Raw genomic sequence first — 23,575 nt, forward strand, 5'->3', positions numbered from 1 at the left:
AAAAAAAAAAAAAAAAAAAAAAAAAAAAGATGTATGATTTGTAGGCTATTATCATTTGTTACACAAGAAATGAACAATTACTCACGAGTTGACTCTTATCAACACTATCTTGGTCGAACCTAATACATAGGGACTTCTTAATGTAATTTACCTCACATGTATGATTTGTAGGCTATTACATATAAATTGAGTCCACCAAGTATATTACTCGGTAGCGATTGCGGGTTACTTTCATCAACCATAAAAAAAAATGGAATATCTACTTGTTATCTTGAAAGTTTGGTATGTTTGTGATGAAAGGTCAAATTAAATAGAGTGTATTATGAGAGGAATGCATTGAAACTCTTTGATTGAAAAGTTTTTCATTGCATTGTGTTATTTTATTTTTACACACAACATTCGATATTTTCATTAGTATTGTGAAAATAATCCAAATTTGATATCCACTCCACTTATTAAGTATTAATTTTCACCAGTTTAGTTGTTAGAGATAATCCAAATTTGATATCCACTCCACTTATTAAGTATTAATTTTCACAAATTTAGTTGTTAGAGAGAATGTTAGATTGTCTGGAGGGTTTTTCATTTCTCCTTTTTGTTATATATATCATCTAGTTTGATGATTTAATGAATTTCTATTTGCTTCAAACAGTATTATCTATTTTAAGCTACCAAGTTGTTTTTAATTACATTTCAATCCCAATAGAGTTTGTAAACCATACAAAGAAAAGAAATTTGTTTTAAAAAATGGCAACTTGTCCCCTATGTTTTTCATCAATAGGCTAATTTTGCCCTATGTTAATTTTTTAGTCAACTACATCCCATGTTTTGCACACCTCATTCAATTTGCGTATATTTTTCAAATGTCATTAACTTTCCATCTAAAATAGGGGTAAATTTGACATTTAACTATTTTCATAATCATGAATTGACAATTCTTGAATAAACCTCATTTTCTTGAATGTTGATTTTATTCTCGACGAAAAATGAAATTTGGTAAATTTATAATGAATAATAATGACACGTTTGCTACACAAGAATGGAATATTTACTCACAAGTTGACTCTTATAACAATCTCTTGGTCGAGCATGTTGCATAGGGCCTTCCTAATATTGTTTACCTCTCATGTGTGATTTACAAGCTATTATACAGAAGCAGAGTTTACCTAATATAGCACCGGTAGTGATTGCAAGTTACTTTCGTCAACAAAAAAGAAAAAAAAATGAATGGAATATTTACCTGTTATCTTTAAAGTTTGGTATGCATATGATGAAAGGTGAAATTAAATCGAGTGTATTATGAGAGGAATGCATTGAAACTCTTTAATTGGAAAGTTTTTCATTGCATTATTTTATTTTATTTTTATACACAACATCTGATATTTTCATAAGCCATCATTGAAAAGATAATTCAAATGTGATATCCACTTATTAAGTATTATGTTTCACTCATTTAGTTGCTAGAGAGACCGTTTCTATGTCAGATTGTTTGGAGGCGTTTTCTATTCATCTTCTTTGTTAAAACATATAGTTTGATGATTTAATGAATTTCTATTTGCATTAAAAAGTATTATCTATTTCAAGCTACTAAGTTCTTTTCAATTGCATTTCAATCTCAAAGAGTTTGTGAACCATACAAAGAAAAGAAAAATAAGGTAAAAATGCCAAATCCTCCCCTATGTTTTTCATCAATAGCCTAATTTTGTCTTATGTTAATTTTTTAGTCAACTACATCCCATGTTTTGCACACCTCATTCAATTTGCCTATATTGTCAAATGTCATTAACTTTCCATCTAAAATAGGGGTAAATTTGACATTTAACCATTTTTAATAATCATGAATTCCCACTTCTTGAATAAATCTCATCTTCTTTCCTATTTTGTTCTCAAACTACAAACTAAATATGATAAAAATGGTGGATGGATGTAATAAAAAAAATAATTAAAATATTAAACTAAAAGCTACTATCTACCCATTGCCCAAATAGATTAGGATCAATAAATAAATAAATAAAATTTTAAAGAATAAAAATAAAATATATTTTAAAAGTGATACGCGTCAAATTTTAAAAGATTTAACTTGTTATACATGTTAATTTAAATTTAATTACACAATTTTACAGATTTAGAAAATATGAACTATCTTAATTGCACTATCCGAATTATTTAGGGAGTCAATTTGACCAATTTTAGCTTTTGAGTATTGGGTGCTTTTGTAATTTAATCCAAATCCCAAGGGCGGTTCCTTTCTTCAAACCTAATCCTAGTCGGTTCCCCAAAACCACATACTCTCTACACGCGTCTCTAATCACAACCGTCCATTACTCCCACAACATCTCGACCGTCGAACCCCGTCCTCTCCTCCTATATAACCTCCGCCTTGGTGCGGCCCCAGATCAAATTTCATTTACCGGAAGACGAGCCGAGATAAGAAAAACTCAGTGAGAATTCTAGAGAGAGAAAGCCGTGCTCCCAAACTAATTATAAATATAAATTCTTTTTTGATCTTTTGTCTAGACAGACAAAGGAATCGAATCTACTCAAAAAACCGACGCAAAAGTTAACGCTAAGCAATTTTCGGTGTTTTTCAAATTTTTTTATTTGGTTTCAATCGGTAACATCAACTGCAGGAACTCCGTAAAATCTCTCTTAACTTTTCGGATTTTTAGAGGTTTTAATTTGCTTATACGTAAGTGGTTGATTTATGGTGTTATTTTTTCATTTTCTTCGTCTGTTGATCTGATCAGTTTTCTTTTTTATTTTTTATTTTTTATTTTTAATCTCTGTGGTTTTTGATTATCTGAGTTTGTGAGTTGACATTTGTCTTTAATTTTTGGAATTCAGAAGATGAACGAACAGCAAGCAGCGTCGATGATGAATCAACAGCAGCAGCAACATATGATGTGTATGAGTCAGGGGCAGATGATGAATATTAACCCTCATCAGCAGCAGGTAATCAACTATCTGAGTAATAATTCGCTGAACGTTGTGTTTTGTAATCCTTATAATTATAATATAGATTCAAATTTGAATTCCTTTGCTATTCCAATGTGTAATACTTTTGAGCCTAAGATGATGATGAATGTCAGTTGTGCTTATAGTAGTCACTCTCAAAAGCTAAGGTTTTGTAATTCACAGATACAACAGCCTCCCATGATGAACCGGAAATATGGGATGTGGCCGCAGCCCCCTCATCAGCCTATTGTGGATCAGTCGCAGTTGCAGTTCAACCCTAATGCTATGAAGCATCAGGGGTTTATGGCGGGGAATCAATCAAAGCCATTAGGACCTCGAAAAAATTGGAAGGGGAAAAAAGTGAGTAAGAATGACAACCGAAGGAAAGAGAAGTCTCTTATGGTTGGTAGTACTGCTGGAATTGGAAATGGCAGTGTGAATGGAGGTCTGGTTGGTGCATCTGCTCCAGGCAGTTATCAACCTCCAACTCTTAATGAACTACAATGGCAGAACAGGTTAAAAGCTAGGAAATTTTTTCCTAAAAAGAAGATGCATAATAATTACAATAATAATGGTAATAATAATAGTAACAATAGGACTGCGCCCTATGCTCCAAGGAATACAACATCTTTTCTCATCAGGGCAAAGAAGAGTGGTGGTATTGCTTCATTGGTCTCACCCTATCCTGTGACTCCTGCTGTGTTGCCAACACCCATCCTCTCTCCATCACGAGAAGTCTTGGTGGATATGGCAAAAGAGGAGTGGGGAGTGGATGGGTATGGATCAATGAAGGGTTTGATTAGACTGAGGTCCCCTGGTCAGGAGTTGGAACACCATGAAGATGATGAGGAAGATCAGGGAGGGTCCAGTGAGAGTGATGTCGAGGAACACGTGGAGGTGGAAAGAAGGTTGGATCATGACTTGAGCCGGTTTGAGATGATTTATCCAAACTGTGGGGAATACAATAATGTTTTAGAAAATCGGGTTGATGATCAGGATACTCATATTGCTCAACTAGAGGAAGAGAACCTAATTCTGAAGGAGAGGCTGTTCTTGATGGAAAGTGAGTTGGGTGATCTGAGAAGGAGATTGCAAAGTCTTGAGAGGCATAATCACAGCGGAGAGGATAATGAGGAGGTAGTGGAGAATGATTCTGAAAATGACAGTGGAAGTCATGCAGATGCTCATTCAATGGAGGATAACAACCTGGAATTGGTTGCAGAGAACATAGGAGTTGATGTGAAAGGGAAATTAGACAGTATTGATAAAGATATTAAATCATCTAGGAGAATGAAAAATGATATGATGGAAACTGAGCATTGGAATCATGAGATTGTTGAAGCTGCTAAGACCAAAGAAATTGCTGCAGAATGTGAAAGTGAGAAGATTGATGAGGATTTGGAAGGGAAAGAAGTGAACAAACAGCAGAATATTGAAGTGAAGGAAGATGTGGATCTAGAAGGGAAAGATGTGAACAAGCAGCAGGGTATTGAAGTAAAGGAAGATAGAGATTTGGAAGGAAAAGAAGGGCACAAGCAGCATGATGTTGAAGTGAAGGAAGATGGTAGTAAACCCAAAATCGAAGCATCATATAGTGTAGCTGCTGAAGATGTTAATATGCTAGAAGCTTGTCGTGCAGAGGATGACATTAATGCACAGATGCAACCCAAGAATGAGGCTGAGGGAAATGAATGATCAGCGAAGAGCATTGGCAGTGGGCACATCCCATGTTAATGTAAGCCTCTTCCCTGAAATTTCCTCTCCATTTTAGTTGATGATACCCACAATTCTTGATAATGTATTTGGAATTGAATGATTAGAGAAGTGCCTTCTCTACTGGTACTGGGTGCCTTGTCTAACTGTCCAGTGTTAATGGGAGCCTCTTCATTGATTGTGCATATCAGTTAGCCCTTTCATCTTCGGACCAGGAAAGTCTCTCAAATGCAAAAATGGCTTTGTTCATCTTGTGACATCAGATAATGTCAAGTGCATAGATCTTGTCTATTCTGTCCTGTTTTGTTATTTATGAACTTTATTTTGGTGTTATGTAGAAGGAGGGATATTTTAGCTAGATTTGTAGGGTGCTTTATGCAACCTGTATCCTGGCAGAAACATTGATATGTAATAAACTGGAAATAGTGAACATTGTACTGCTTTAATTTGTTGTATGAAGCCAACCCTACAAACTAAATCAACCTTTGTTCTATAAATTTCAACGTTTGTAGCATTTCTCATGTTTAATGTCCTACAACTATTCATATTCCTTGTGATTTTTTTTCGTGGAAATATAATCAGTTATTTAATATTTGATGGTTAGGGCTAATAACAGCTTACTTGTATGCTTTCTTGCTAGTGTCTTGCACATTTAAGTTGAGTGTTATGAATACTTTTGTAATGTTTAGCTGATAACCTCTTCAGACCTTCAATTAATAATATCACCACTCAGCATAGTTGTGTATTTGTTGATTATCATCTCCTTGATGGTCTCTTATAGTGAATGCCCTATTTTTAAGATTCAGTAACTGTGAGTTCATTGTTGCCCAGCCCAAGTTGATAATGCATCTTGCCCAGTGGTTTGTATATAATCACTGCCATGCCAACTTACGGTTTACTTCATGAAAAACTTAGACTATCATGTTCTTGGTCTAAGATGCTAAAAGAGTCTTCCAACTATTAAATCCAATTACTAGATTTGTTAGATGACTTTTTAAACTATTTACTGATCTAGTGCAAAGAATAGAACAAGGAGTATTATCCAGATAATGTGCAAGAAACTAACAAAGCAGTAAGAACACTAAGAATTGGTAACCCAGTTCGGAATCTCAATTCCTACATCTGGGGGGCATCACTCTGATTGCCCAACTCTTCATTGATCAATCTGGAAATGTATCACCAATTTACAGTAGAGAATCACACGGCAATTGGTTTTCGCCTGGTGACAGGAGCGGGAAAGACTTGAATTTTTGCCACAGGATTTTTGTCCACATGTTCTTCTTGAATCTTCTTCTTTCCTTTTGCTTTTGCTTGGTTCTTCTTCACTTGAGACAAAGGCAGATTGTCTTCTTCATCAGTTTGTTCTGCAACTGGTAATTCTAGAGGATTTCCTGTTTCAAACTCAAAATCTAGTGGAGAATCATCAATGGGGATGGTAGGTGTTGTTTCAGGATTTGGTTCAGATTGAGGTTCAGACCTAGTTTCATCAGTATGAGAGTTTTCTGACTGAATGGGGAGAGGATTTTCAGGATTTTGATGTTCAAGGATTTCTGCTTGTGTGGTTTGTGGTGATGGCAAGGACAGAGTTTTATCCTGTGTGGGTTTTGTACTTTGTGGGATATTCAGTGGAATAGACAGTCTATTTGTGAGAGAGGTTGATCTTCTGTGTTCATCCATGATGTTAAACAAGTGAGAGGTTGATCTTCTGTGTTCATCCATGATGTTAAACAAGTTTAGTTTGGTGAAAAGGGAAGCAGGAGGTTCAAGTAACAAGTTTAGTTTGGTGAAAAGGGAAGCAGGAGGTTCAAGTTGATGATTTAGTTTGGTGAAAAGGGAAGCAGGAGGTTCAAGTTGATGAAGACCATATACTACAGCTGATTCTGGGTTGACATTATCAGGCACGGGTAGGTTTTTCTTAGGAACATGCAATTTTTCATGTTCATCATCTATTGGTTCTTGTTTTACAGACACTAAGGGCAAAGGTTTTTCTACAGTGACATTTTCTGGGTTAATAAAGGGCAAAGGTTTTTCTACAGTGACATTTTCTGGGTTAATATCATCCTCAGGTTTTTCTACAGTGACATTTTCTGGGTTAATATCATCCTCAGTATCTGATAGAACAATTATATCCTGATTAATATCATCCTCAGTATCTGATAGAACAATTATATCCTGAAAAAAATCATCCTCAGTATCTGATAGAACAATTATATCCTGAAAAAATATTAAAGGCAGAAACTATGTTGTTCATGTATAGTCATTTATTAAGAAAAAAAATGAAGAAAAGGAGGATGTTTTAGAATAAACTTCAGGATCTTTTGCCTTAGCTGTTTCTCCTTTCTCGAATGCAATTGGTTTGAGGAACCCTTTCAGGTAGTCTAGTTGCTCTGCTCTTGAGTACCACGACCAGATTGGTTCTCCTCCTGGAGGTTTCATCTTGTTGTTGACTATCATAACCATCTCTCGTGATGCTTGATGTTGAATTTCAGAGGGATATCTGTTTGTGAGTCTAGAGAAATCAAATATTGGGTTTCATCTTGATCCATTGCAGAGCTTCGTTCCAAGATTTTTTTGATTTTGGGTGAGATTTGCGAGGGGGTTTGCAGCTTTGAGAGATTTTCGTGATCTTTGATTTCCTCTAACTGCAACTGGTTTTTCAAAGGTCGAAGGACTCCATGATGACCTGCTTTTTCGGGTCACGTGATGAGGCATGAGGAGAGTGGGAGTCGTGCAGATTTGACAGTTGTCTTCTCCGTAATTAATGCTATAGCAGTTTGGTCAGTCGGGTACACTGTTCCTCAGATATTGTATGCTTATCAAAAACAGATATTAGTATAGCGCGCAAAAAGCAAAAAATAAAAAAGAAAAAAGAAAATTATAAAAAAGGTTTGAGAGAAATAACCTATGATAAGGAAAAAGGAGTGTCCCACTTACTGTACTAGTTCGGTGGGCCATTACACATGCCGAGTTCTGATTTTAGGATGTTGAATCTGGTCGGATCCAGTGCCTTTGTGAATATGTCTCCCAGTTGTTTGTCTGTTGGTATGTAGTGCATTTTTATGTCTCCACTTTCCACAAGATCCCTGATAAAATGATGTCTGATATCTATATGCTTAGTGCGGGAATGCTGGACAGGGTTTTTTGCAATATTGATAGCTCTGGTGTTGTCGCAGTGAAGATCAGCACTACTGAACTTTAGGCCATAATCGTTCAGCATCTGTTTCATCCATATAAGTTGAGTGCAGCAACTCCCAGCAGCTATGTATTCAGCTTCTGCCGTAGATAATGAGATTGAGTTTTGCTTCTTGCTGAACCATGAAACAAGGTTTTTTCCTAAGAAAAAACACCCTCCTGATGTACTTTTTCTGTCCTCCAGATTTCCTGCCCAGTCAGCATCGCTGTATCCAAGTAGTTCAGTTCCTGAGTCACGCGAATACCATAGATCATAATTCACAGTCCCCTTAACATATTTGATTATTCTTTTAACTGCATTCAAGTGTGCCTCCCTTGGATTTGCTTGGAAGCGTGCACACAGACCTACACTGAACATTATATCAGGTCTGCTTGCCGTTAAGTACAGTAGACTGCCAATCATACTTCGATAGAGTTTGCCTTCAACAGGTTTTGAGTTGGAGTCTTTTGATAGTTTTAGCGTTGTGGAAAGAGGTGTTTTAGCTTCCTTAGCAGAGTCAAGACCAAATCTTTTGACCAAGTTTTGGGCATATTTGGTTTGTGACAGAAACAACCCTGTTTCCATCTGTTTTACTTGTAGACCCAAGAAGCATGTCAGTTCCCCTATCATGCTCATTTCAAATTCCTTTTCCATGACTTGAATGAACTCCTTAACATTTGCAGGGGATGTTGAGCCGAAAACGATGTCATCTACATAAACCTGGGCCACAGTTATATGTCCAGTGGTCTTTTTAACAAACAGTGTTTTGTCTGCCCCACCGCGAGTGTACCCATTTTTCAGAAGATATTGGGTGAGTCGTTCATACCATGCTCTTGGTGCCTGTTTCAGACCATAAAGGGCCCTTTTCAGTTTGTATACGTAATTAGGATGATGTGGATTCTCAAATCCTTTTGGTTGAGCTACGAAGATTTCCTCATTGAGAAGTCCATTCAAAAAGGCGGTCTTTACGTCCATCTGGTTCAGTTGAAAGTTCAGAATGCAGGAGACGGCCAACAGTAATCTGACTGACTCAAGTCTGGCCACAGTGGCAAACGTTTCTTCATAGTCAATCCCTTCAACTTGTGAGTATCCTTGAGCCACCAGTCTGGCCTTGTTTCTGGCCACATTTCCCTGTTCATCGGTTTTGTTTCAAAAAATCCACTTTGTGCCTACTACATTCGCATCTAAAGGACAAGGCACAAGATCCCATACCTCATTTCTCTCAAATTGAGCAAGTTCATCCTGCATACATACCTCATTTCTCTCAAATTGAGCAAGTTCATCCTGCATAGCCCTTATATTTCTCTCAAATTGAGCAAGTTCATCCTGCATAGCCCTTATCTTTCTCTCAAATTGAGCAAGTTCATCCTGCATAGCCCTTATCCATCTCTCAAATTGAGCAAGTTCATCCTGCATAGCCCTTATCCAGCTCTCAAATTGAGCAAGTTCATCCTGCATAGCCCTTATCCAGACTTCATCTTGAAGTGCTTCTTTGTAATTCTTGGGTTCAAATTTTGATGTGTAACACGCGTACCCAGATAACTCAGCTAGACTGCCTCTTAGCATTCCTCTGGTTCGAACACCGGCGGTGGGTGTCCCCAATATGTTCTCAGCGGGATGATTCTTTTGAACATGTGTGGGAACTTGCTTTGACAGTGTAGATGGATGGTTACCTACATTTGGCTGTTGTTTAGTGGGTGATTTTAAGTCCTCTGATTCCGATTTTAGCTCAGATTTCTTGATGCCTTTTTCATCGTCTGACTTTCTTTGGTATTGTTCAGTGTCTGGATCGGAGTCATCTAGCTTTCTTTGGTATTGTTCAGTGTCTGGATCGGAGTCATCTAGTTCAGAGTCTGACTGTTCAGTGTCTGGATCGGAGTCATCTAGTTCAGAGTCTGACTCAGATTTCTTGACTCCTTTTTCATCAGTTGTTTTTGTTGACTCAGATTTCTTGACTCCTTTTTCATCAGTTGTTTTTGTTTGGTTCTGTTTCTTGACTCCTTTTTCATCAGTTGTTTTTGTTTGGTTCTGCTCAAGATCAGCAGCTGGTAGATAATTTCCAACTGGTTGCAGTTGATCGTCTACAATTACATTGACAGATTCTTGGACAGTCTTGATACGCTTTTTGTAGACTCTGTAGGCTCGACTATTTGGTGAGTACCCTAAGAATATGCCTTCATCACTCTTTGGTTCAAATTTTCCAACCTTTTCTCTGTCATTTAGGATATAGCATCTACTGCCAAAAATGCGAAAGTACTTCAAATTTGGTTTCCTTCCTCGCCACAGCTCATATGGTGTATGCGACATCCCAGGTCTAAGATACACTCTGTTGATTATATGACAAGCAGTATGAACTGCCTCTGCCCAAAAGAACTGAGGAAGGTTTTTGCTGTTTATCAAGACTCGAGCCATTTCTTGGATGGTTCTGTTTTTTCGCTCAACTACTCCATTTTGCTGGGGGGTTTTTGGGGCTGAGAATTCAACTACTCCATTTTGCTGGGGGGTTTTTGGGGCTGAGAATTCATGGCTGATCCCATTTTTGGAGCATTTTGGGGCTGAGAATTCATGGCTGATCCCATTTTTGGAGCAGATTGGGGCTGAGAATTCATGGCTGATCCCATTTTTGGAGCAGAAGGTTGAGAAGTGCTGATGGCTGATCCCATTTTTGGAGCAGAAGGTTGAGAAGTGCTGGTTTTCGAATTCCCTACCATGATCTGACCTAATCCTCACAATTTTACCAATATGCAGACCATGATCTGACCTAATCCTCACAATTTTACCAATATGCAGACCCTTTTCTTTTTGTAGCTTCAAGCACAGTTTCTCAAAATGTTCAAAGGTTTCTGATTTGTTTCTGAGGAACATTACCCAGCAAAAACGAGAGTAGTCATCAACACAGACAAAGATGTACCTTTTACCTCCCAAACTTTCCACCTGTGTTGGTCCGATTAGGTCCATATGCAGAAGATCCAGACACGAAGAGGTTCCTATATGATTGAAATGTTTGTGTGGGGTTCTGGTTTGCTTTCCCAGCTGGCACGGGCCACATACACCAATTTCCTTTACTTTGAACTTGGGTACCTGTTGGTCCCGAATGGGTGGTGAAAAGTCTAGAGGGGGGGTGAATAGACTTTTCAAGCAAATTAAAAATTAATAACACTTTAACTAAAAATAATTCCAAGTGAATAAATTGAACTTGAAATGCACAGCGGAATAAAGTACGTAAAATGCTATAATTAAAACGCAGTGAAGGAGAGGAGATATATCACATGCAATACGATAGAAATACTTGGAATAGCTCAAATGTGATATATAATAAATTTGACTTGCATGCGGACGTAAGAGATAACAAATAATAGCAAACCCAGATAAGAATGAATAGTGATGAATAGTGACGAAATAGTAACTGGGTTTAGAAAATATTATGCTGCAAATTAGAGTGTGTGTGTGAGCATGAATATTATGTGTGCAGAGCAAAAATATATATGGGCAGTAAATAAATGAGAGAGAGATTTTTAAGTGGTTCGGCCAAACCCAGCCTACGTCCACTATACTCCTTTCACTATCTTCAATCACCCAGATACAATAGTGAACACCAAGTGCCAACCCAGCACTTCTATCTACACCTAGTAGATATTGAGTATTTCGCACAAAGCTATACTCCTACACCAACGAGTGTCTCGCACAAAGCTACACTCCCCAGGGTTTTCACAAGCTTCTCTTGTTACTCAGCCCTCTGTCTACACTCAGTAGAAATTTTGATACAAGGTAGTAAAAGAAAATATTTTTCTCCAACTCTCAGGAACTAAAAATATGGATTTTTGGTTTTTCGGATTTTTCTTGCTTTGCTATTCTCAGATGTATCACACTGCTTTTCTTGCCTTTCACTTGTATATCTCTATTTTTCTTCTTGCTCAAGTGTCTCGTATTTATAGCTGATGAAAGAATTAATCCGTTGGAAAAGATTAATTCTTTATTGTTGATGTGCTTATTGCAGTCTCCGTATTTCTTCCGCTTCCTGATATTCCTCCTGATCCTCCTTTCCCTCCTGAAATTGCTCCTTCTTCTTTTCCTTATATTCCTCCTGAAATTGCTCCTCTTTTCTTCTGGCCTTAATTCCGTTGGAGAGTTGAGTTGATATAGAGTTGATATATTCCACAATGTAGTCAGATTACTTTGAGTTGAGTTGATATATTTATTCCACAATTCATATTATTTTGTAGTGTAGTGTTTGTAGACATATTCCATTTTGTAGTGTAGTGTTCAATCTCCAGATATTCTTCATCTGTTTGGAATGTAGTAAATAGACCTATTCTCCTTATTTTCGTATCTCCGTACCTCCACCACAGCTCAAAACCATTTTGAGCAAATCAGTCAAATATATCCGTTGAAGTGAACAAATCAGATTTATACACCTTTGTCTTTTTGTGTTTGTATGACTTCCTTGTAATATTCTTCTTTTGTCCTTAGTGTTTGTATTACTTCCTTGTAATATTCCTTCATTTGTCCTTAGTGTTTGTATTACTTCCTTGTAATATTCCTTCATGAATTTTCGCATCTTCCATGTGCATTTTCGCAGTCTTCAATGTGCATTTTCATCTGAATTAATTTTTCTCAAAATAAACTCTCCTGGGATTCGAACACAGCACCACTTAGATCATTTTCCAAGTTCAACTCCAATGCTCTGCTCAATCCTTTGTTTACTATGCCTGTAAATAATATATGAGTAGTAATATTCTGAGAAGTTCTGATTTCCTAAAATTTCGTGGCTTAGGGGATTCGAACCAGAGACCCTTCATCATGTATACAAGTCTTCTACCATCTCTGCTGCTTCAACCATTTGCTACTTCTAGTGCTCCAATTAAATTTAAGCTCCGTCCGATTCGAACATAGTTCCTTCATTCTCCAAGAATTCTTCTAAGTGGACTTCTTAACTCTTTTAGATACATACCTCTACGAAATTTTTGGCTTTCTAATTTTTCAAACTAAAATACATTTTTGGCTCATCAAAATCTAAATACAAATATTCCTAACAGTACCCCCTTTACACATTCATGACTTATGAGATGGTTCATATCTTGATAATTCATGTGCCCAAGTCTTTGATGCCAGAGTTCTGTATTATCTGTGGTGGTGCTGCAACACAAAAGATTCGAAGACATAATATAGCAATTGTCAGAGGATCTTATACCTTCCATAATAACTTTGTTCAGTTTGTCCTTAACAATGCATCGATCTTTCGTGAACCCTACATTCAACTTTTGGTCACACAATTGGCTGATGCTGATCAGATTTGCTTTAAGACCCTGTACCAGCAGTACCTTCGATAGTGAGGGCAGTCCAGCTACATTGAGGATCCCAATGCCCATGATGTCACCCTTAATTCCATCACCAAAGGTCACTTGTCCAGTATATGGAATTACATTCTTGAAGAATTCTTTACTGCCAGTCATATGCCTAGAGCAGCCACTGTCGAAATACCATTTTCCCTGTTCTTTTCCAAGAAGGATAGAGTAGCAAACTAGATCAGATTTTCTTACCCAAACTTGACGACTGACTGGAGTGATCCATTTCTTTTGAAATTTGTCAGTTCTCTGATCACTATAGAACCTGTAACATTCTGGTCTCGTGTGGCCTTTCTTGTAGCAGTAGTGACATGTTGGATTATATTTCCTCAAAGTCTTCTGGTGGGTTTCAGCATTTGTCCAAGTACTAGTACCTGCAGGGACAAACTTAGTAGTGAAAGAATTTTGAGAGTTTTGAGTGTACCCCAAACCATTTCGAACGTTAGGTGATCTTCCGGAGTCAAGGATTTGATTGAGAGTTGATGTTGTGTTCATCATTTGAATCTGTTTCTTGTAAGCTTCCAATTCTGCCGAGAGCTTCATCACTTTGGAGTTGGATTCGGACAGTTCAGCATTTGTATCAGCAACTTGTTTCTTCAGGGATTCAATGTTCTTTTCAAGAAACTCATTTTTTGAATTTGTGGTTGTGTGAGTCTTCAAGAGAATATCCCATTTCTTGTACAGTTTGATGTAGGATTGTTCAAGTTCTTCATAAGGTATTTTATCTACATCTTCTTGATCTGAATCATTATCCAAATCCGAATTAGGTTCAGTAACAACTGCAGTGAAGGCTACGAAGTTTCCAGATATTTCTTCATCTTCATCTTGAGCTTCTACGAAGTTTCCAGATATTTCTTCATCTTCATCTTGAGCTTCTTCAGAACACTCTTCATCACTCCAGGTTGTTGCCTTCATGGACTTAGAACACTCTTCATCACTCCAGGTTGTTGCCTTCATGGACTTCTTTCTTTCTTCATCACTCCAGGTTGTTGCCTTCATGGACTTCTTTCTTTTTTCATCACTCCAGGTTGTTGCCTTCATGGACTTCTTTCTTTTAAGGTAAGTGGCACATTCCACTTGAATGTGTCCGAACCCTTCACACTCTCTGCACTGAATTCCTTTGTTTTTGTTCCTAACTTCCCCTTGCTGCCATTGATTTTTTCGAGTCAAGTTTTGATTTTGACCGAATTGATTGCTTTGACCAAAGTTTTTCTGTTGATTCAAATTTGACGATTTTCCGACGGTTCGCGATGAGTTAGACGAGGATGGAGCAGCACTGTTGGATCTGTTTTGTTGATTCTTGCCTCCTCTGTTTCTTCGATTTATTTGTTTGAGAATCTTGGTGAAATTTCTTGTTATCATTGCCACAGATTCATCATCCAATTCTTCACATTCTTCTTCTGAGTCACATTCTTCGGCAATAAACGCAACATTCTTGCCCCTTTTTGAATTGTTGTCTTGCGATAGAATATCCATTTCGTATGTTCTTAGATTGCTCATCAGTTCCGCAACAGATTTCGTTTCCCAGCCTATGCTTTCTTGAATTGCTGTGACTTTCATCCTGAAGCGTACAGGAAGAGATTGAAGGATCTTCCTGACCAGTTTGTCCGAGGAGAATGGTTCCCCCAATACGACAGCTTCGTTTTTCAACTCTTGAACCCTAGCATTAAATTCGACGATGGTTTCTTCATCTTTCATTCGTAATTCTTCAAATCTGGTGAGGACTTGCTGCATCTTGGTTTGTTTAACAGAGGAGTCTCCTTCATAAAGTTTTTCAAGAATTTCTCAGGCATCCTTTGCAGAACTGCATCCAGCGATTAACCCGAATTGACCCTCATCAAGTGATCCGGTAATGGTGTTCAGTGCCTTGTTGTTGTTTTCACTGTTGCTAATATCCTCGGGGGTCCATTGTTCAACCGGAGTAAGAATTTCTGACTTATCTTCTTGAGTCGTTTTGGGGTGAGTCCAGCCATGGGTGACGGCCTTCCACACATTTACTCCTTGTGCCTGAAGATAGATCTTGGTTCTTGCCTTCCAGTAGGCATAATTTGTCCCAATCAGTTGAGGAGGTCTTGCTTACCCTTCCATATCTTCTTTAGAGCACACAGCAGCTAATCTTGAGAAAAAGGGTTAGTAACAAGGAAAACAGAGAGATTCGAAAGAGTTTCAAAGGATCGTTATCAAGGGAAAAGACCTTGAGGCTGTGCTCTGATACCAAGTGAAAAACTTAGACTATCATGTTCTTGGTCTAAGATGCTAAAAGAGTCTTCCAACTATTAAATCCAATTACTAGATTTGTTAGATGATTTTTTAAACTATTTACTGATCTAGTGCAAAGAATAGAACAAGGAGTATTATCCAGATAATGTGCAAGAAACTAACAAAGCAGTAAGAACACTAAGAATTGGTAACCCAGTTCGGAATCTCAATTCCTACATCTGGGGGGCATCACTCTGATTGCCCAACTCTTCATTGATCAATCTGGAAATGTATCACCAATTTACAGTAGAGAATCACACGGCAACTCTAGAAATCTTCATCATCACCATTCTAGAGTTCAGCCTTGAAGAGTTGAGAAATACTTGATCTCCCGATCCTCTTGAATTGAGGCTCCCCCTCAATTGTAGCGCAACTGGCTTTCAGAGTGACTGCTTGCCCAATACTTCATGAAGAAGATGCATCTTGAATCAAAGGTAAGCTTTGTCAAGATATCTTGTTATCACATCTAAGGAAGCTTTTCCATTCAGATCTTTTGTATTTTCTTCTGTCAACAACTTCACTGGAAGTCCTCCTCATATATATACATGTTGCCCAAATTCGGTTAAATCTGAAGTCTTCGTAACTGACTCTGAATCCTCTTCTTGTTTTCCTTGTCTTGTTCAGCAAGTTGTCCATAAAGCCTTCTGATCCTTCTGCTGAACTATAAGAAACCTAATACATCATAAGACACTTTGTTTTTTGAACTATCTGCTGAACTAACAAATTGTCACAAGGACTTGTTACAACTTAGGGAGTTTTTTACAAGTATTTTTCTTCTTAGCAATTTTATTAACACTTCACTTTCACAGTTTCAATTTCACACAATAATAATAATAATAATAATAATAATAATAATAATGCACCAAAAACTTAAGTGAGAGCAGATAGGCTTGGGAAAATTATGTAGTGAAGTCATTCTAACTCCAGTCTCCAGTGGAATGAACAAAGCTTCAGTGTACACAATGAGACAATATGCATAATTCCTTCCTCACATCCTGCCACTTGTACTTTCACCATGCGGGCTTACCGAGAACCACATAAAAGTTTTAAAATTAAGTTTGCTATTCGTTGGGCCAAAATTATGAAGCAAACACATTTATGTCACAAGTTTATTTTTAGTATTGGAGAAAATTAGTAGTGAAGCAAACACTTTGATCCAATAAGAGGCCCAAGTCCACTTTGATCGAAATCAAATCCAACTCCCTTCCCTGCCCGCCCAATCATTATTACTTGAGATTGAATTAGATATATATAGTATTTCAATGTTTGTTATTGATGAAGTAGACTGTATATATGCTGCAAAGGGGCTTCCATGAGCAAGTAATTAATGCAGATTTTGAGGGCATTGTACTTTCTCAACCTCAGATAGATATTGATGTATTCTGCTACGATTTCAAGAGATGAGAGGTGGAGAAAATGGCAAAACATTTAACTGTTGCCTTTCTGAGGCAATAACAATTAGTACTGGACTGGAAGCTGCATGTTTCAATTCATGGTGAGAAATCCATGAACGACAGGACAGAAATTCTAAGGTCATTTTTGGTTGGAGATATGCCTGATTTCATTAAAGAGCTGAGTATGTCCATCAGATTGGAAGAGCATCTAGAATGGGGGAGGAAGGTACATCAAATGTATTCACAAACGAGGAAAATAAGAAACGGTTCCTAAAATCTTCTGGGGCTGCCATTCCACCTGAGCTTGCATGCTAGCTAATTCAAAGTATAGTGTTAGTTGGATGGCTCTTTCTCTGTTGGCAGGCATCAGAAGAGAAACAAGTATGTATGAAACTTGTTGAAGTAGAAGATGTATTTGCTTTATATCTTGTACCCGGCCTCATCCTTATACTTGTTCAATTAATCTACAAATTAAAGATTACAGTTCACCTTAGCTTTATGGGTACCTGAAGTGACTTGCATTGCTTGTGATCCTCAGATCGAATTCTACTGCGTACTGAGTGATCCCTAATGGAGGCCCGGCCCTGTGTTATTTGATATTTATTGGATGGCCTGGGCTGCCAAATGCAAGGACATGTAAACCAGCCACTGCTACAAACTACAAAGCTAAGAGAGGCAGCATACAACCATACACCCTCAATCATAAATTCAAGAAAAAGCTTCAGAGGGGATAACGTCCCCCTTCCAAGTTGTCTAAGGATATAAACTTGTAACCACAAAGTCACGAGTTTGAATCCAGTCTTCTTGGTATAAGCCGGTCAGCTATGGGCAACATAGACTGATTTACCTCAGCTCCTTAAGGTCACAGTACGTACAAGACAGGATTTACCCTATAAGTTTTTCGATCTTGTCACCCCGAAAAAGAAAAAGCTTGAGATAATCAACGGTTAGCAACATTACAATTGTATACATTTCTTGATCTTGTGTTAGCGTTGTGAACATAGCCTTAAATCATTAGTGAACCAAAGGATATTGCCTTGTCTTCAACTTCTGTTTATTAAACATGTCCAATAGATACACTGCAGGCTAGGTAGCTAGCCTATCAGTTTGTGTACTTCTTTTTGAACTAACTGCAGAAGCTAGGCATCACTTGATTGGTTTGTGATAAATGCTAAGTAAGAGCATAATCAGACTCAACTATGATACATGTGCTTGTTTATCCTGCTCTCCTTTAACCACTAAGTGAACTTTATTCTGCAGGATATGCCTTTAATTTATTAAGCTGAAGTTGTAAAAGGATGTGGCTTTAAAAAACATTTTGTTTTGAGGGGCAAGGAATTAGGTCCACTGACCAAACTCACACCATAACCATATGCACTTAAATTAATATGTATATATATAGTCTCAAGTTGTATTATTAAGTTATTATTTACATTTTGATATATTGTATATTCTCTTTGCATTGTCAAGTAAATAACTACTCCATATGATATAGTTATGGATGGTACAAGCATCCCACTTTCAAAGTATCAACTGAAATTTGAATTGAAATTCATATTATTTATATGTAATGAATCTTCATAATTACATTCAACAATTTTCATATTATTTAGCTATGATTTCCACATTGCAATACGCACACCAGTATAGATTTTGCAACCTAAGACTAAGGGTTAGAATTAGTCACTCTTGGGTAATTATTCATGCTTTGTTAAGTAGCCCATTATTAAGTATGGTGTAATCTAAATCTAAAAATTATAATTCAATTTAATTTTTTTCTTTTACATTTAACTTAGGATTTTAGGTTTCTGTTTCTCAATTGTCGTTTTGAGTTCTAACTGTCTTCTTCTCTCTTTGAGTGAGATTTATTCTTCATGACTTCACAATTACAAGCTCAATAAAGATTGTTTTAATAATGACTTAAAATTCGTTATTCAATATAAATGGACATGTTTAATTAATACTCTAATCGAGTGTATGAACTTGTATAAATATAGTCTCTCCATTACTTACACTATACTCCTATTCTCCTAAGTCCTAATTAACCTACTCCAAATGGCTAGCTCAGATGATTTTTCTTCTAATCATTTATACTTTATTGCTCTTAAATTACTACTAAACCTTATTTATCATTCCTTTCAATCAATACATCTTTATTAACACTGAAATCACCAATTTCATTACAAACTATACTTTCAGTGAGTGGTGTTGGACCTAATTAAGAGTCTCAAACACTAATCGTCACAAAGAAGATAAAGTAAGAGAGAATGAGAAAAGTGACAATAACAAACAGGTTATAGGTCACGAAACCAAGTAGGAAATACCAACGTAACTCCAAATTCTATTCTCCTAAAATAGAACATGACAAAATTAGGTAGTAATTCCCATTTTCATAAAGTCTACAAATTTATACATCAATTTGCGAATGAAGAAAGCATTGGACTTGTAAAAATAGTCACAAAAACTTCTTTGGCCATCTCATCACATTAAACGGATCTTAAATGATATGCCTAACAGTTTTTAGTGAAAATTTAATATATATTTTTTTTATAATTTATAAGTATTACATGTTCTTTAAAAATATTATTAGTAAAAAATATAATACTTGGTAATTCATAAAATAAAATAAGGTATTACATTTTCCTGTCTCACATGAACTGTTTTCAATGTTTCACGTGAAGCATTCTCACAAAAAATCAATTGTAATAAAGTGTACATACTACTCTTAATTATTCTTCAAGGATATATGATGCACATTGAACTTTTTGAATCTAATGGTATCACCGTAGTTAAGCACTAACAGTGTTGGATCAACTAATTTAATCAGGTACGCAACTCATCAAGTGGAATGCATGTATACACCTATACTGCAGGTTCATGAACTAAAGTACCATACTATACATATATATATCTCAGCCTAAATAAATATATATAATCAATACTTGGGTAGCTAATACGACAAGTATGAAGCGCAGCCACCATATATATATTTTTATCATGCACTTTCGGAGCAGATCAGATCAGAATTGCCCAGGCCAAGTGCCTTGAGATTTTTATTATTCATCTAATTTTTAGTTGCCCGGCCTAAAAGTTTCAGCCGCCATGCATGCATGCATACATCACTACTGCACTAGCTAGCTACTTATTCATCAATTCACTCCTCAAAAAATTAACAAAACCTTATGCTCAATAGATCTTGCACATTAATTATACTATACAGTAGATTATTTTATTTAATTTATATATGTTTAATGGATTTTATGCTTGTTAACTACGAGCTGAGATAATTATAAATTGGGGGTTCTAGCTAGTGGCTTAGCATGCACCACATTCATCACTAAGAGAATATACATACATACTAGGCCGGGTTTCAGCTGTGATTAAGCTTTGATCATATCATATCATATCACTGCTAGCTAAGTAGTAACGTAACCATGAAGAGATCATGCAGCTTTAGTAGTTCATATTGTTGTTGGGTTCTATCGGTGGTTCTCATCTTATTTGCAGTAGCAAGTGATGGTCAGTTAACTACTGGTTTTTATGCGAATTCGTGTCCTAATCTATTCAGAGTTGTCCGGAAAGAGGTTCAGAATGCCATCAAGAATGAGATGAGAATGGCAGCCTCCTTGCTTCGCCTTCATTTTCACGACTGTTTTGTCAATGTAAGGAAAACTACTATACGTTTGAGATATCAATCTCTGATCTGAATTGAATTATATATATATAAGTCGTTTTATTGTGATGATTAGTTAATTAGATAGATATATTTTGGTATAAAAATAATAATGTTGGTAACCCAGTGGGGTAGCTCAAGTGTCAAATGAGCTCTCTTTGTGGGGAGGCTCCGGACCAAACTGACGGAGAGAAAGACCCTGTAAATTTACCAAAAAAAAAAATAATGTTGGTTGTATGATGTGTGTATATATGTTGTGCATGTAGGGGTGCGATGGATCGGTGCTTTTGGACGGAAACAGTACAACAAGCGAGAAATTTGCAGTGCCAAATTTGAACTCTGCAAGAGGATTTGAAGTGATAGACTCCATAAAGAACGCAGTGGAGAGTGCATGCAGTGGAGTTGTATCCTGCGCAGACATATTGGCCATTGCCGCCAGAGATTCTGTTGTCTTAGTAACTAACAAACTTCATTCCCTACCCCTATATATTCACATGCAATGCAATGCAATGCTACTTTATTATTTATAACTAAATATACATAGTGGAGTAGTTATGAGTTTGAACTAATTGCTACTCCGATCCGTACGTATTATATATAGAGTGGAGGGCCAACCTGGAGAGTGTTGCTAGGAAGAAGGGACGGATTTTCACCCAATTTCACAGCAGCTAATGCTTCTGTACTTCCCGGACCCTTCGATTCGCTGGACCAAATCATCGCCAAATTCTCCGCCGTCGGCCTAAACCTCACCGACATGGTAGCCTTATCGGGTACGGTAAACATTCTCATTTCTCTCTCAATCTCCATCATATCAATTCCGATCACATAAACCTAACTCCGATCCGATCAGGTGCGCATACAATCGGCTTAGCAAAGTGCGCAGTGTTCAGCAACAGACTATCCAACTTCCAGCAAACCGGCTCGCCCGACCCCACCTTGGACGCCTCCTTGATTCCCGAGCTTCAAACCACCTGCCCCTCCAATGGCGACGGCAACAACACCGCTCCTCTCGACCGAAACTCCACAGATTTGTTCGACAATCACTACTTCAAAAACTTGCTCATCGGAAGAGGCCTCCTTCAATCCGACCAAATCCTCTTCTCAAGCGACGCTGCTCAGAACACTACCAACACCGTTGTTCAGACCTACAGCAACGATTCCAATCGCTTCTTCACTGATTTTGTGACTTCCATTCTTAAGATGGGAAACATCAGCCCTCTCACCGGTTCCGATGGGGAGATCCGAAAGAATTGCAGAACCAGGAATTAAATTAATTAATAATAAACCCACTCTATCTCTGTCTATATATATATTTACTAGTGTTTCATAGTTGGTGTAGTGTGATTTTACTTGAATATTGCGTGTTAGTTTGGAATAATGAAGGTAAGGGTAAGGGTAAAGTTTATTCTACAATACTCACTTTTAAAAATATCATTTTATCATATTTATACTTTATTCATTATTTCTCTAGTTAGCTTCTTGCAATACCAATTCATTGTAATGAATAATGGTCGGTCATTGAAGTACGCACAAAACTCTGTAATTAAAACACTTAACTTAAAAAAACTTACAATTAGGTCCCTATACCAACTAATACCATGCAATTCTTCCAATTTCCCATGTTTCCATCCAAGTTCATTCTCATCCGGTTACCTTGCTTGCTAGCTGGTAAACTTGCTCTTATTCTCATCTGTTTTATCAGATTCAAGTCAGCACTAGCTACCACTATATCATCCACATATACCAATAATTAATGCCACAAAGAATTTTCCTTCACCCTTGGCAAATAAGGAATAGTCAGGAATGGGCTGTTTATAAAGCAACACACAACTACTTGGTATTCCATTAGCTGCCTACTGGCCTGCTTTAAACCATACAAAGATTTATTTAAACTTGTCCAGTCTTTTTACTTGCAAAATCAAGATGGAGGCATGGAGCTGCATATATATAAACTTCCTCCTCCGATCCAGGTCTCCATGAAGGAAGACATTGTTTACATCCATTTGATGAATTGAAGATGTCAATCCTTTGCTGCTGCTATAGCCAAGAGTGTTCTAATTGCAGTCATTTTAGCCACTGGACTAAAGATATGGTGTCCGGTAATCAATACCAAGTGTTTGTGTATATCCTTTTGCCACAAGTCTTACTTTGTATCAATCAATGGCTCCATAAGTCTTATATTTGATCTTGTATACCCACTTGCACCTTATAATATGCCTCTTGGAAGAGGGTAGATCCACTAATTGCCAAGTGTCATTGCTATCTAATGCTGCAATTTCATCATCCATGGCCCCTTCATCCAACACTCATACTGAACTGCCTCTTTGTAACTTCTTTTGGTTCAGTGTGCGTGACATGTAATATTCATGACAGTCTACTGTAAGTCATGACTTTACACATGTCATGGAGAGAGGATCTTACAATTGAGTTACGTTGTGGGCTTATGGCAGATGTAGTGTTGGAGTTTGTTTCTGGTTGGTAGACCTTCTAACAGGCTGAAGATCTTCATTATGTGCATGGTCAAGTGATTAGTCAGGTGTTGCACTGGGTGAATGATCATATGTCTGATCAGGACTCCTGGCAGCTTGGATGTGAGGTTGTGAAACATCAACAATCTCAGCTAATGATGCATAATACAATTTGGACCAAGATAGTGATAAGTTTTTGCAAAAAAATTGAGACAATTATATTATTCTTTTTGATGGCCTTTAAATATGCAAATTTGAAGAGGCAATTCTAGCTAATTTTTGCATTATTAATCTTAAATTTAATATTTACTAAATGAATACTTAGCTGGATGAACAAATTTAGAACAAAATCAATAGTGGATTATGAAAATTGAAAAATATCAATATTCAATAATTAAAAAATCATTTATTGTCCAATTAAAAATAAAAATTAATAAATATCAACAATAAAAAATTATTCTTAGCTTGAAATTAACTCTTTATAGAATTACCTAATTTACCTTTTTTTTTCGTTTAGTGAATAGTGACCAATTATATTTTGACGATGAGTTGGATAATTTATTTTACTTTTTTTCATTATTTATTGATGATGTAAA

General features: G+C 36.9%; 3 protein-coding genes across 4 annotated transcripts; 2 read left to right on the forward strand and 1 right to left on the reverse strand.

The window, feature by feature from the left end:
* The first annotated feature begins 2,417 nt into the window (after window positions 1-2,417).
* Window positions 2,418-5,182, forward strand: LOC116016757 (probable basic-leucine zipper transcription factor E). 2 transcript variants are annotated; one of them, XM_031257146.1, is made up of 3 exons: window positions 2,418-2,689; window positions 2,845-2,952; window positions 3,139-5,182. In XM_031257146.1, the coding sequence occupies exons 2-3, from the start codon at window positions 2,848-2,850 to the stop codon at window positions 4,648-4,650; spliced, it is 1,617 nt and encodes a 538-aa protein (XP_031113006.1). In that variant the 5' UTR covers window positions 2,418-2,689; window positions 2,845-2,847; the 3' UTR covers window positions 4,651-5,182. The 2 variants fall into 2 exon arrangements, with proteins under 2 accessions (XP_031113006.1, XP_031113008.1); XM_031257148.1 differs by having other exon boundaries at window positions 2,848-2,952.
* Window positions 5,183-7,606: 2,424 nt separating this feature from the next.
* On the reverse strand, window positions 7,607-14,919 carry LOC116016242. Its single transcript, XM_031256399.1, has 4 exons — window positions 13,032-14,919; window positions 10,759-10,873; window positions 9,053-10,694; window positions 7,607-8,971 (listed from the first exon to the last, which is right to left on the reverse strand). The coding sequence occupies exons 1-4, from the start codon at window positions 14,917-14,919 to the stop codon at window positions 7,607-7,609; spliced, it is 5,010 nt and encodes a 1,669-aa protein (XP_031112259.1).
* A 5,319-nt stretch (window positions 14,920-20,238) lies between these two features.
* On the forward strand, window positions 20,239-21,940 carry LOC116017309 (peroxidase N-like). The gene is made up of 4 exons (XM_031257867.1): window positions 20,239-20,500; window positions 20,778-20,966; window positions 21,113-21,281; window positions 21,362-21,940. Exons 1-4 carry the CDS (start codon window positions 20,273-20,275, stop codon window positions 21,778-21,780), a joined length of 1,005 nt encoding a protein of 334 aa, XP_031113727.1. The 5' UTR covers window positions 20,239-20,272; the 3' UTR covers window positions 21,781-21,940.
* Window positions 21,941-23,575: the final 1,635 nt, after the last annotated feature.

This window comes from Ipomoea triloba, chromosome 4, assembly GCF_003576645.1.
Source record: "Ipomoea triloba cultivar NCNSP0323 chromosome 4, ASM357664v1".
Taxonomy (NCBI): Eukaryota; Viridiplantae; Streptophyta; class Magnoliopsida; order Solanales; family Convolvulaceae; genus Ipomoea; species Ipomoea triloba.

Excerpts from the sequence above, each read along its gene's own strand:
- LOC116016757 (XM_031257146.1), top strand. The coding sequence starts at position 2,848 with ATGAACGAACAGCAAGCAGCGTCGATGATGAATCAACAGCAGCAGCAA. Across the intron at positions 2,953-3,138 it reads TTAACCCTCATCAGCAGCAG|ATACAACAGCCTCCCATGAT; the intron begins GTAATCAACTAT and ends TGTAATTCACAG.
- LOC116017309 (XM_031257867.1), top strand. The coding sequence starts at position 20,273 with ATGAAGAGATCATGCAGCTTTAGTAGTTCATATTGTTGTTGGGTTCTA. Across the intron at positions 20,501-20,777 it reads TTCACGACTGTTTTGTCAAT|GGGTGCGATGGATCGGTGCT; the intron begins GTAAGGAAAACT and ends TTGTGCATGTAG. Across the intron at positions 21,282-21,361 it reads CGACATGGTAGCCTTATCGG|GTGCGCATACAATCGGCTTA; the intron begins GTACGGTAAACA and ends CGATCCGATCAG.
- LOC116016242 (XM_031256399.1), bottom strand. The coding sequence starts at position 14,919 with ATGCAGCAAGTCCTCACCAGATTTGAAGAATTACGAATGAAAGATGAA. Across the intron at positions 10,874-13,031 it reads GAACAAAGTTATTATGGAAG|CTGGGAAAGCAAACCAGAAC; the intron begins GTATAAGATCCT and ends GGCCCGTGCCAG. Across the intron at positions 10,695-10,758 it reads ACAGGTGGAAAGTTTGGGAG|AAACAAATCAGAAACCTTTG; the intron begins GTAAAAGGTACA and ends AATGTTCCTCAG.